At 47.6% G+C, this 13,812-nt stretch overlaps 1 protein-coding gene across 2 annotated transcripts in view; it reads left to right on the top strand.

The window, feature by feature from the left end:
- The window catches only part of LOC148521209 (aldehyde oxidase 1-like), a 90,260-nt gene that overhangs the window by 44,462 nt on the left and 31,986 nt on the right, over positions 1-13,812 (top strand). For both annotated transcript variants that reach the window (XM_088475560.1, XM_088475559.1), the window contains exons 16-23: positions 1,688-1,784; positions 6,806-6,930; positions 8,827-8,960; positions 10,322-10,409; positions 10,502-10,588; positions 11,114-11,305; positions 12,364-12,591; positions 13,378-13,473. In XM_088475560.1, the coding sequence (XP_088331686.1) occupies positions 1,688-1,784; positions 6,806-6,930; positions 8,827-8,960; positions 10,322-10,409; positions 10,502-10,588; positions 11,114-11,305; positions 12,364-12,591; positions 13,378-13,473 (1,047 nt within the window). The remainder of the gene's footprint in view (positions 1-1,687; positions 1,785-6,805; positions 6,931-8,826; positions 8,961-10,321; positions 10,410-10,501; positions 10,589-11,113; positions 11,306-12,363; positions 12,592-13,377; positions 13,474-13,812) is intronic.

Below are 13,812 nucleotides of genomic sequence, written 5' to 3'. Positions count from 1 at the left end.
CACAAAGTTGCTAATATGCGTGGTGCATTTATTTGTAGAGTGAAACAGCGCAACTGTGAGTAATGTGCGGTGTTTGTGCATGTGAGTCTATTTATGATGGATTTAATAAATATATATATATATATATATATATAAAATCACCCCTTACTAACATTTTTAAACTGTAATGCAATGTGTTATTAGTAGTGAGTTTCACACCCAAATAGGGTGGAGACCCCCAGCTGTGTGCTGGTGCCAGCCTGTCTGACAGTGAAACTAAAGGTTTTCTTCTGCCTATTTACAAATTCAATTGTGCAGATCATTGTCTGGGTTATATTTCAATTGCCATAGCTATACCTGCCAACATGTGATGTTTCTGAATTTACATGCAAAAACACCCACAGTTCCTGGTGTATTGTTTTTTCTAATTACTTTTCTCAGGAAGCTGTTTTTCTAGTTACTAACTGATCCTGTGTTTGTTTTGGTATTTTTCTATGCAAGGTTGTCCCCATAGAACTTTTATTGAATCCAAAACCCGCCTTGGTAGCAACAGGATCACCTCATTCAAGCAACTGCTTAGAGACACAAGCTGCATTAAGGGGAATTGACCATGGACATAACATAGTTGGACCAATTACAACTGAACCCATTTATTCAATACTTACCTCTACAGGGTCCAGTGTTGATGGTAGTAGCGTTGTTCAAATAGCCAGCAAAATGGTGCGGCGGCCATTTTCCTGGCGTTTCACGCATGCACAGTAGGGAAATACCTGGGAAATTGGCTGCCATGCTAACAAACGGAGACTGTATACGGGCCCCTCCTCACAATATGCCCGTCCCCAGGCTAACACCCTAAATTTTGATGGCAGTCTGCGTAAGTCTTGCCCATCTACACTACATATAAGATGGCGCACAGTACGGTACCAGTGAAAATATTTTGTACTTGCAGGGAAATTTTGGACTGTAATAAAACAAGCGTCCGAGTGGCGCCCCCAGCAAGTGGCTCCCTTAGGCTATACTTGCCGACTTTGGCAAATCTCAGCCCGGGAGAGGAGGAAGCAGGTGGGTGGGTTAGGGGCGGAGCACCACATTACGTGTCATCGAGACTCTGCCCTATTGATGATTTTGCCCGTATTTCCGGCTATGTGTGGGCAGGATGGGGCAGAGTAATGTGAATTGCATCATTGTAGCCCCGCCTCCTGCTAAGGTTTACCGTCATTACTTGTTTTTTTGATGCTGGGGCCGGGGCTGCGATGATGTGATTAATGACGTCAGCGACACACGCATCCCGCCCACTTCACGGTCAGCCAGGAGTCTTCCATAACTTTAGGGAAAGTGGGCAAGTTATGCCCTAGGTAGGCAGATGTCTAAAAGCTACGGAGCCAACTTTTTAAAATGATTGGAGGTGCCCCATATATGACTGAATATTTGTATGCATAGACATGGATAGTGGCAGAACAGATATTGGGGGGTATACCGGCACCCACAGAGCTACTTTGTGGAAATAGGAAATAGACAAGCACACAGCTGTACAGAAGGATTTGATGATAGATGTGAAACGTGTATAACTGCACCATTATGTTACAGCACCACCTAGTGTTCCGGTTAGTGGAGGGCAGGTACCTGTATATCTTTTTTTTTTTTTTTCTTTTCTTTTATATTATTATCTCATCTAACATAATGGACACTGTGCATTATCCATTTTTAGGATGCCATCAAATACAACTCATTCTTTCAACCTGACAGACAAATCGTACATGGGAATGCGGAGGAAGCTTTTAAAAAGGCTGATCAGGTCATTGAAGGTAAGCACAGTATAACAGACACAGTATACCTGTCCTGTACCCAACGTCATCATTTACCAGTACAGGAGAATAGAATGTAGGAGAAAAACATTTGACCGGAATCCTCGTTTATTTGGCCACGATCTATTAAGCTTCAACTTTTTGAAGAAATCAGGCTTACAGGAGAGCATATTAGCAGAGCCGTAACTAGGATGGTGCGACCAGTGTCGTGGCACAGGGCACCACAGGTCAGGGGGCGCTGTTTGGGCCTGTCAGTTTTCCTGGTTATTATAATTCTCACTTGTAGCTTCCTCTTTTTTTATCCCCAGCATCTCCTGGCCTCTCCTATCTCTTCCCTGGCCCTTCCCCATGAGGCCATGGCCCTCTCTCAGGTGCACTATATTATATCCCTATTTATCCCCAGCATCTCCTGGCCTCCCCATCTCTTCCCTGGCCCTTCCCCAGGAGGCCATGGCCCTCTCTCAGGTGCACTTTCTTATGTCCCTATTTATCCCCAGCATCTCCTGGCCTCCACTATCTCTCCGCTGGCCCTTCCCCATGAGACCATGGCCCTCTCTCAGGTGCACTATATTATATCCCTATTTATCCTCAGCATCTCCTGGCCTCCCCATCTCTTCCCTGTCCCTTCCCCAGGAGGCCATGGCCCTCTCTCAGGTGCACTTTCTTATGTCCCTATTTATCCCCAGCATCTCCTGGCCTCCCCTATCTCTTCCCTGGCCCTTCCCCATGAGACCATGGCCCTTTTCAGGTGCACTATCTTATGTCCCTATTTAAAAAATGGAGGGGGGCGCCAATGCTCTCTCTGGCACAGGGCACCAAAGAGTCTAGTTACGGCTCTGCTTATTAGTATTAGGTGTAAGGACTTTTTCCCTTTCATCCATTTGGGGGACACTGAACCATGGGGTATAGAGCCTCCTTTAGAACTTTGGCACTTTAACATATTCAATAAGCTTCGTTCTCCTGACACTTCTCTATCCCCACCCTATAGGGTCCTCAGTGGATGTTTTTTTTTTTTCCAATGATTATATATTAATTTAAGTGCGTCCAGGGTGTTTTTCACCAATGTTGCATAGCCTGTTTTTATCAGTCTATTTAAAAATTCCTCTCTGCATAGTTGATATTATGGCTACAACATCCTCAAATAGCAGCACTAGGCATAGGTTGGCTAAAACAGGACCATAATTTGCACCCAGCAGCAGATTAAACGCTGGGCCCTGGGCACAATTCAGGCCCCCAGACAGAATAACATCTTCTCCCGGTGGGCTTCGGTAAAATGGATGGAAGCACACTCAAAGCAGACACTCTTCCAGCAATTCCTGCTCCCTTCCTCCTCCTCTGAGGGCCGCCAGCTGGGGTGGCATTGTGCACTGGGGCAGTGTCATTCTCTTTCACGATTACGCCAGATTCAGTATATTTTGCCCACATTCAATAGGTCAACATTCATCAGGTCGACACTGATGAAATGTCGATACGGTCAGACTGTCGACAATGTCTGTTTTAAGGTAAGCTTCACTCTAAACCAGTGGTTCTCAATCTCGGTCCTCAGGAACCCACACAGTTCACTTTTTGCAGCTCACCCAGCAGGTGCACAGGTGTATTCATTACTCACTGACACATTTTAAAATATCTACAGGTGCAACTAACTATTTCACTAGTAATTATGTGAGGAGACCTGCAAAGCATGCACTGTTTGGGGTCCTGAGGACCGAGTTTGAGAACCTGTGCTCTAAACCAAAACCCTAAATCTAAGCCCAACCCTAAAGCTGACACTTTCACAATGTTGACATTTGATATTCTGTCCATGTTGTCATTTTTCAGGTGTCCACATTTATGATGGTGCCATCACTGTGGACATTCTGGTGTCGACATTATGAATGTCAGTATTGTGAAAGTTGACTTAGGCTGGATATACATTAGAGCAGTGGTTCTCAAACTCGGTCCTCAGGACCCCACACAGTTCACGTTTTCCAGGTCACCCAGCAGGTGCACAGGTGTAGTTATTACTCACTGACACATATTAAAATATCCACAGGTGGTTATAATTATTTCACTTTTGATTCTGTGAAGAGACCTGGAAAACATGCACTGTGTGGGGTCCTGAGGACCGAGTTTGAGAACCTGTGCATTAGGCGATCCTGGATCACGGCCGACGGGGCGACCGATATAACGGTGTATTAGTCGCAAGTACACACAATGATATAGCGCGATATATCGTTCAGTGGCTGCATCCAGGAGCATGCAGTCGGCCGCTGGATCGTCATATCTGCTGTGACAATGTCGCTGACAATGACACCCACGGGAGCGCGCAATCCCGGATACACATTAGACAATGTACCTGATAAATCATTTAGATCCGTGTCAAAATGATATATCGGACGATATATAGTCTAATGTGTATTAGTGAATGTATAACATTTCTTCTGGGTCTCTGATTGTGTACTCAGTATCTGTATCTGTTGCAGTCACTATGTCGGCAGTTACTATGTGGACACGACCGTGTGGGTGCCAGGATCCCAACACGTTTCTAGTACTGCTTAAAGCACATTAACCATGCAGGCATTATAACTCTAAACACACCGGTAAATAATTGACTTATGTTGACTATTTCACAGCTGAAAAGCAGACTCTTATTACGCACATATGGTAGCCCCTAATTATTGTAGTTTAATATGGACCCCTATGGAGCTGCAAACTAAAATGTGCGATCTAGGGGAAAATTCGGGGGCATATTTAGGGTGTCGTTTCTGGCGCTCCATCATCATTGCAACAGCTCATCGCGGTCATTGCCCTCATTTCGCCCCTAATTGAATTGACCCCTAAGATTGGATATTGTACCCCCTAGCTTAGTGTACAATATTTTATCAGCCCTTTTCTGCAAACTGTGACTAATAGTAACTGACTGCAGGTACATTCAATAGTTATACAAAAGAAGTCTGATAAATATCCCCTCTCCCCCTCATCGTCTCATCTATGTGGAAACACTGGACCTCATTCAGACCCGCTCGCAAGCGGGTCGTTGGTGAGGGCCTGCGGACACACAGCGCTCGCAGTGCGCATGCGCAAGCCCCGGAACGAGTGAGAAATTCACTCGCTCCGGGGCTCAGTACAAACGGGGCGGCTGACTATGTTGATCAACAGCTAGCCCCGTTATGTAAGCGGGGTGGGGGTGTGGCCGGACAAACTGAGGCATTCCTGAAGGAAGGCCTACCGTTTGTAGGCGGCCCTACTGACATCACCAGTGATGTCAGCAGGGAGCTTCCTGCTCTGATAGAGCAGGAAGCTAACTGGGGCTTGCGGCAGACGAGACTTTACCGCAAGGGTCTCGTCGCAAGCCTCGATGGTCGGGATGGTCTCGACCATCGCGACCATCACCTGGCCGCTCGCTAAAGCTGTGGGTGGTAACCCACAGCTTAGCGAGTGGCCAGGAGGCCGGCTTCAAAAAACAAAGCGGCCGCCCTCATTCAGAGCGAGCGTTCGCTTTTTGCGAGTGGCTCTGAATGAGGTCCCTGAGAATGTCTGTGACTTGTATCACAGAATGAAGGATTTCCTACAGGGATGGATACATTCATCGATACCAGAGATCTTGGGCCTGAGACTGAGCCGAACGCAATCTGAACTCCGAACGCAATGCTGCCGATGACGTAGTTGATTGATTTTTTTATTTTTTTTTAAGCAACTGCGCATGTGTAAAATTTCTGAAGACCCCTATGGTGCGAACGTTACACAGTGTACGCACAATAGTGCTGTTGCGATCGGGACAGACGCTATCAGAAATGTTATGGGCGGGGACTGGGAGGCTGCTAGTGGTGTACGCAAACATGGTCTGTTCAGTGGGTGTATTTATGGGAATGTCGCAGGTGCATCAGTGCAAGCAGCTGCGTTCCCAGACGCAGAGCCACAAGCATAGGAGGCAGAGATCAGACGGAGGCACTGCACCTTCCACGGGGCTGATGCTGCGACCGATGGTGGCGTATAAGGGACGCACCAGTCATTATTACAGCGTGCGCGGGCGCTAAATGTGGGTGTCTCAGTCCTTGCCCATTCAGCCAAAACGGATATACACCAGGGAAGGCGTTTGTAGCGGCATCTGCATAAACTCGCGGGCGGGTAACCGCCACTAGACGCCAATACGTGCATTTCTTTAAGCGACTTTGATTCAGGCTCCTTGTTTCTATTTTCGGGTCGTATGGCGCAATTTTATTAGCGACCTTTCCAGAGCGGCGCATCACAGCCGGCAACATCGCAGGTTTTTCCTCGTACCCCATATAGGTGCCCAGGAAGACAGGCGGTATTCCGGGTACAGTATGAGGCGGGTTTGTGTGCAGGGTATGCAGTCGGGAAGCCGGCGGACCTAATCCCGACAGCCGGCTTCCCGACTGTCATATCCCGGCAAGGGTCTAAAGACAGGCGTCGATATGCCGACGCCTGTCATTAGACATACGCCGGGGCCCGACGCCCATCATCCCAATTGCAGGGACGCCAGGTGCCGAGCGCGGATAGCCGCGGGGGGGATAGGTTTAGGGTTCCCGGGGGGGACTTAGAGTTAGGCACCCCCCCGGGAGGTTAGGGTTGGGCTATGGGAAGGAGGGGTTAGCGTTAGGCACCCCCGGGGGGGGTCTTAGAGTTAGGCACACCCCCGGGGGCTTAGGTTTAGGCAGCTGGGAAGAGGGGATTAGGGTTAGGCACTGGGGGGGAAGGTTAGGGTTAGGTACCCCTAAGGGAGGGTTAGGGGGTAGAATAGGTTAGTATATACTTATCTTGGACGATCGGGATTTCCTCCTCTGCCGGGATACCGCTGTCGGGATTCCAACCGCCGGGCATGGGTCCAGCGGTAAATCATACCGATTCTGTGCACAGTTGGGAATGGCAGAGTGTATGGCAGCAAATTGCCATTAACTGAATCGGAGTTTGGAGTTTATGTAGCAGCTCCTGTACCTTTACCAAACAAACATGTCTGCGGTGAGAGCTGATTGATGGGACATCAGGGGTTATATTACCAGGGGTCTTCTGACTTTTTTCAGGGGAAGTTCACATTGGAGGACAGGAACAATTCTATATGGAAACCAATTCTATTCTGATCATACCAAAGGGGGAGGAAAATGAGTTTGATATATACATCTCCACCCAGGATCCCACTACAGCACAGGTCAGTGTTTAACCATACAGTACAAGCTATACATTGTCAGGCTTCCAAATAATGGGATTCATGCTATGGGTTTTATTATGGATATTGTACTTACAATCCGTCTTTTCCCATCACTTGTCTCTGCAATGTGGAGGCTTGTATAGAGCATGTTACCTATTCATAGGTGCCAACGTTTCTGGTCCGTGACCCAGGACAAGGGCTCACCACACCCACCGTGGCATGTCTACATAAGATGTGTGCGGCTGAGCATCTGCAACCTGTAAGCTTGGTATATTCTAGGCATATAGCATATATCATGTACCTAAATACAATTTCGCTATTAAGTACCATTAAATTAAAATAATAAAAAAAAAAAAACTATCCTAAAACAGCAGAGAGATAGCTCCCCATCTTCTCTACGGAAACAGAAAAAATAAAAAATATATATTTCCCAGTTTGTCCCAGTCACTCCAATACTTCCACCCAGTGTACCTGCTCCGCTGCCTTCCAGAAGGGTGTGCACCCCAATACAAGTGGCGACAAAGCAGGAGGCACCCAGAGACTTAGGAATAGTGAAAAGTCCACATCGGGTACTTTTTTTTAATAAAAGTCTACGTTTCAGGGAATGTATCCCCTTCCTCAGTACAAAACATACAGCCAATGTGATTAGGAACTATCTTCAGCGTAAGAAGAACAAGGAGTCCTGGAAGTGATGATATGGCCCCCACACAACCCTGATCTCAGCATCATTCAGTCTGTCTGGGATTACATGAAGAGACAGTAGCAAGCCTACATCCACAGAAGATCTGTGGTTACTTCTCCAAGATGTTTGGAACAACCTCCTGTGTGCAAGTGTAGCCCCCCTAAAACTGGCCAGGATCCAACTGTACCACCTCGTGTTGGTTTCATCCCAATCTTCAAGTTATTAAATATTATTATGTGATGTCGTCCAAATCCATCCAGTGGAAGACCCAGAACAGGATCCCCGGGGAAAAGTTAGCACTCTGTGAAGTTTTCATCCAAATTATTTGTGATGTTGTCCAAACCTACCCAGTGGAATGCCCAGAACAAGCTCCCTGGGTCAAAGTTCTGCCCAGCGCACTCTGCCGTGATGTCGGAATGGGACCCCATCAACTCCATTAAGCATTCCAGGCCAAATGCCACCCCTCTATGAAGTTTTCATCCATATCCATCCAGTGGAAGGCCCAGAATAGGCTCCCCGGGTCAAAGTTCTGCCCAGCGCACTCTGCCGTGATGTCGGAATTGGACCCCATCAACTCCATTAAGCAATCCAGGCCAAATGCCACCCCTCTATGAAGTTTTCATCCATATCCATCCAGTGGAAGGCCCAGAATAGGCTCCCCGGGTCATAGTTCTTCTCAGCTTATACTAACAGGAAGTCCAACCAGGACCTCAACCCCCTAGTATGTCTCCTGGGATCCATTATTACCGCTCTGTGAAGTTTTTGTCCAAACTATATAATGTTGTCAAAATCCATCCAGTGGAAGGTCCAGAAGAGGCTCCCCGGGTCAAAGTTCTGCCCAGCGTCCCCAGGTCAAAGTTCTTCCCAGCTTACACCAACGGGAGGTCCGACCGGGAACTCAACCCCCTAGTATTACAGTATGTAATTGTTACCACACTGTGAAGATGTTGTCCAAATCCATCCAGTGGAAGGCCCAGAACAGGCTCCCCGGGTCAAAGTTCTTCCCAGTGTACACCAACGGGACCCCAACCCCCCTAAAACCTGGCCAGGATCCAACTGGACCACCTCGCACTGGTTTCATCCCAATCGGTGCAGCGGTGTCCGAATGCATAACCGGACAGACAAACAAACAAACAGACAGACCAATGAATTTTATATATAAGGTACTTAAAACATTTTGATACTGTTCTTCATGCACTGCATTGTATTCGCAGCTTACGGTGGCATCAGTCCTTAATGTCCCATCTAACAGGATAATGTCTCGTGTAAAGAGAGTGGGAGGAGCATTTGGAGGCAAAATTACCAAACCGGGCATATTCGCATCTGCAGCGGCAGTGGCTGCCCAAAAGTGAGTGATCTATGTGTGGTACAAATGCACCTTTAGAATAAGTATACTGTACCGTCACCGGTCTCCATCTACCAGTGTATGACTGTCTGTACACACACACAATTTCAGATATGTTCCAGCTCCCATGGGTCTTGTCTGCAACCTATTGCCGGCTCCCAGGGTACATATGCAAAGCCGCTGCATTGTGCCAGGCCTCTCCATTAAAGCCCGGGTAATTAGCACTCGCACCCCCACTCCCTCTCGGCGCCCCTGTATACGGACACTGTCGTCCCCCCATCTGACTCATTTGTGGTCTCTGATTTCTGCTTTCATTTGTGAGCTAGTTGTAATGAGCTGCTGAAACGCCAGTGTCGCTATGTGTGGCAGAGATTTATCAAACCATCCTCAGAGGACAAGTGCAGGGCCGGCTCTAGGGGTGTTCAACCAGTGCGGTCTAACAGGGGCGCCACCCATAGAGGGCGCACCCATCCCCAACATCCCGATTTCAGCGGGACAGTACTATCCTGCTGTTCCATCCGTAGGGCGAAGTGGCCCGCGGGTGGTCAAATCGGGAGGCTGGGGACTCCCATCGCCGCGGCGGTGCCGGACCCCGGAGTCTGGATGCTGCCTGCATGGGCGCGGCATCCATTCAGTGACTGGAGAGGGCTGGGGGAAGCCCAGCTAGTGAGGCTCCACCCAGCCTGACATTGTTTGGAGGGGTGCCATGCAGGCTCGACTCCAATTAATGTCACGTAGGAGGCGTGGCCTATGGTAATTAGGCCACACACCCATCTTCGATCGTGCACTAAAGAGAGCCGGCACAGGGTGCTCCGACCCCTGGAGCCGGCCCTGGACAAGTGACACAGCAACCAATCAGATCGCAGCTGTCTAGGACATTCTATAAAATGGTAGCTAGAATCTTTTTGCTATGGGAACCTTATCCACCTGTCCTCTTTAGAAGTTTTGGTACATCTCCCCCAGATGAAGCTTGTGGTTACTGTGTGCTGAGCCTTCCTCTGCTCTGCGGCAAATGACGGAACCGAGCGCAGCGCAAGTGACAGAACCCTCGTGCGCTGGCTGCTCCTGCGGAAGGTGAGCTGATAAATGCCCTGAACAATTCCGCCACATTTTTGGAAGAGAAAAAGAATCAACGACTCGGCGTCAAAGTGCCTCTTCTACCTGATGCTACCGTTTTATTTGAACGGTATACCGTATTTTAGAGTCGATAATATTTCAATATCATTTTGAAGCACACATATGACTTCATCTATCTATATACATGTCGGGTCTATCGCACTTGTTCCAGCTTTTTCTCACCGTATTCATTTTATTTTTACATTACTACAAATTAATTTAATGCACATTCTGCCGTTTCGTTACAGACTCAAAAGGCCCATTCGCTGTGTTCTAGAGCGCAATGAGGACATGTTAATGACCGCAGGTCGCCATCCCTTCAAAGGGATATACAAAGTGAGTGGGATACAGTAGGTCATTGCTGGTCAGTGAATGCAGCCGTCGGGCTATTCGGTCATAGTCAGCCACACTTTGTTACTCTTTTGCAGGTTGGATTTATGAATGACGGCACAATAGTAGGAGTGGATGTATCGTTCTACAGCAATGCGGGATGCAGCCCGGATGAGTCTATCCTGGTAACCGCGTTCTACAAGCACGATCTTTCTTATTTACTTACTGTCTGATTTGTGTTTTTCACTTCTTATCAACTGAAATTCTGTAATGTGTGGGACTTGGCGTTTGTATAGGGGACACAATTGCATCACCATGGACCGACTGGTAAGCATACTGTACATGTGCTATACATTTATGTAATGGAGTGGAATAGGAAACCTCCTACATTACCCCTACAAGGCTGCCAAAATATCAGTCAGGCCCCAGTACAAGCCACGCCCTCATGCTCAGATCTGAATACAGGGCGCTCTGAAGAAGCTGCCTGCCGCTAAATAGTGACAGCGTGCGCCAAGTGGGTGTGCCCACACCATAATAGGAGTTATGCCTCCCTCACATGCCTGGGACCCCCAGAAGCATCAGTCCTGGCCCACTGCAGCCCTGTCCCCCAGTCTGGCCACTATGTATGGTCTCTGAGAATAACTGTATCCAATGGACAATTCAATGTACATGGCATTATTGGCTAATTACCGTCACATTTTACTTCTCAGGTATCAGTTATTTGTCTGATTAAAATGGACAATTCGTACAGCTTCCCCAACCTTACTTGCCGCGCTAAGGCTTGCAAGACGAACCTACCGTCTAACACTGCTTTCCGAGGCTTCGGCTTTCCTCAGACAGGATTGGTCGCAGAGACTATAATGGATGCTGTGGCCATAAAGAGCGGCCTACCTCCCCACCAGGTGAGAAATGTCGCTCACGTACACTGCTTTGGCTTACCATTCTCTATTCTCACCATACGAGGTAACCTATAATCCTTCCAGTAGTGTTAGTAACTTGCCTAGTAGCCTTGTCTGTGCTAGTTATTTTTCATCTACATCTAAAGTGAGCAGCCTGAAGTTATTCTGTTATTATTATTATTATTATAGTAAGGTGCCACATAAGCCCACAGCACCACACAATGGGGAGTAGAGCAAATATAGCAAAGATTATGAAAGACAACAGTCAAAAAGGACTAGAAACAGACAGTACCAGCACTAGATTACCTAGAAGCTGAGGAGGAACAATGGTAACATGGAAGACATGCAGAAGGGAAAGGGCAAATGATACACAGGTGGACAAAATGGGGGCTGACAACATTACGTGAGGTAGGAGAGCTTGCAGACATAAGGGGAGGGGATGACACATGTGAGAGGGTGACGTGTGTGAGGATGGTTATATGGGGAGGGTAGGTCGGTGGTAGAGTAGTGAGGTTGGCTTTGATGAACAGCTGGGCGTCATTAGGTTACCTTACATCTCAGCTATGTAGCAGCCACCCAGTGACTCCAATGAAATGGAGTTCCAGAAAACAAAATGTCTGCCATGTGGTTTCCTTGGGAACTGTAGATGTTTCATTGTACGGGCAATATTCAGTCGCTTCGTCGGGCACCCATTAGTTAAGCCGAATTCTCCCCTATGAGTTAGAGAAGTTCTGGCCAATCTGTGACTCCGTCAAAGATCATTGGGAAGTGTGAAAGGAGAGGAATAAGCTGCAGACTATCAGTACAGACCATAGAGTAATGCTCTTTCCAAGGGGAATTCTGAGATTCTGGATTACGCAAACTGCTAGGTCCACATGCTCAGTAATATGACTAAATATACTGAAAGGATCACTCAAGGTGGAGTTCCTGGCTTGGTCTCCACCGACCTGGCTGCATCTCTGGCACGTTTGTACCTATCTGGTGTTTACCGTTGACTGAAATGGATGAGTATTACCGGCTGTGTCTGGCATTCGCTCAGCGTGTGGTGTTTGTTACCGTAGGTCAGAGAGAAGAACATGTACCAAGGCATTAGCCGGACTCACTATAAGCAGGAGTTTGACTCGACCAATCTGGCGCGGTGCTGGAAGGAGTGCATGGAAAAGTCGTCCTACATCAGCCGAAGAGACCAGATCCAAAAGTTCAACAAAGAGAACTACTGGAAAAAGCGAGGCATTGCTATTATACCCCTGAAATTCACTGTGGGCTTTGTTGAGAAACTATATCACCAGGTCCGTGCAACAAGATTTACTGAAATAATGTTTTTTTTTTTACGGAAAGTATCTTGTGTATAATTAATGCCACTGTCAGGATTTCTCTTTGGATCTCGAGTGGATAGATTGAAGACTTTTATGGGGAGAAATTCGAAATTATACTTCTTCCTTCACTAGGGGGCACAGGGATGACAATGGGTATAGCCTGGAGAGGAGAGTCTGGGCACCAAAAGTTAAACACCAGATCCCACCAGCACAGGCTCCCTCTCCTCTATAAGTGTATCTTATAATCAGGGCCCATAACTAGGGGTGTGCAACCGGTGCCGCTGCACAGAGTGAGAGCTTGCAGAGTGCAGCGCTCTGTGGTCGGCACCATTCCTGCCCCAAGGCCCTTGCTTCTGGCTAGCAGGGTGTCTGGAACGGCTACAGGCAGACACCCTGCAATGTATACAGCTGCACGGAGTATCGCTCTGTGCAGTGCTGTGCTTCCGGCTGCTGTCTGGCCACGCCCCCTATGTGCGATATCATGACATCACACAAAGGGGGCCATGCCGGCACAGGGCACGTTAAAGCCCTGTTAAGGCACTGCTTATCATGGGGTAGATTAAATTAGCCGCCCAGGTTGAGTTGTGCAATCTGTTCCAGCTCGCGCCTTCTGGAGGTGCGAGCAGAAATGATCAGTGCCCGCTGCTTTGTGGTTGCTAACGGGTTGATTAGAGGTGAGGTTACCTGGGATATCTTCAGGCCAATAAATAATGTCCAAAAGAGGCTATGACTGTAACCGGTAGATCTTCTTCTCCTTAGGCTTCAGCTTTGGTCCATATCTACAGAGATGGGAAAGTCTTGGTCAGTCACGGTGGAGTAGAAATGGGCCAAGGTGTCCACACAAAGGTGATGCAGGTATGAGGTTTCCTCTATATTGTGCTGTCTCCATGTACTGTAAACACTTTTATATTAGAGAATGAAAAAAAATAAATCTACATATACACTGAACTCCAGTCATTCCAGGCAACGCTCAGAGATAGACCATGCAACGTCGTGTATCTCAGGAGGACATAACCGTAGTAGTAGAAGGGTCAGATTTTCTTAACTATATTTACTGACTTTCTAATGTAAGCTGAAATAATTCTATATTGTACAGATGCTGGCAGCAGCTAGAACCACTCATGTTGGTGGTCTTTATACTTACTAGACATAAATTAGCTACCCGAGTGACTTTGTGTAGGTTTGGGCAGCACT

This window comes from Taudactylus pleione, unplaced genomic scaffold (assembly GCF_031769625.1).
Source record: "Taudactylus pleione unplaced genomic scaffold, aTauple2 ptg000173l, whole genome shotgun sequence".
NCBI lineage: Eukaryota > Metazoa > Chordata > Amphibia > Anura > Myobatrachidae > Taudactylus > Taudactylus pleione.
Note: the sequence above shows the minus strand (reverse complement) of the source record. Positions and strands in the feature narration are given on the sequence as shown.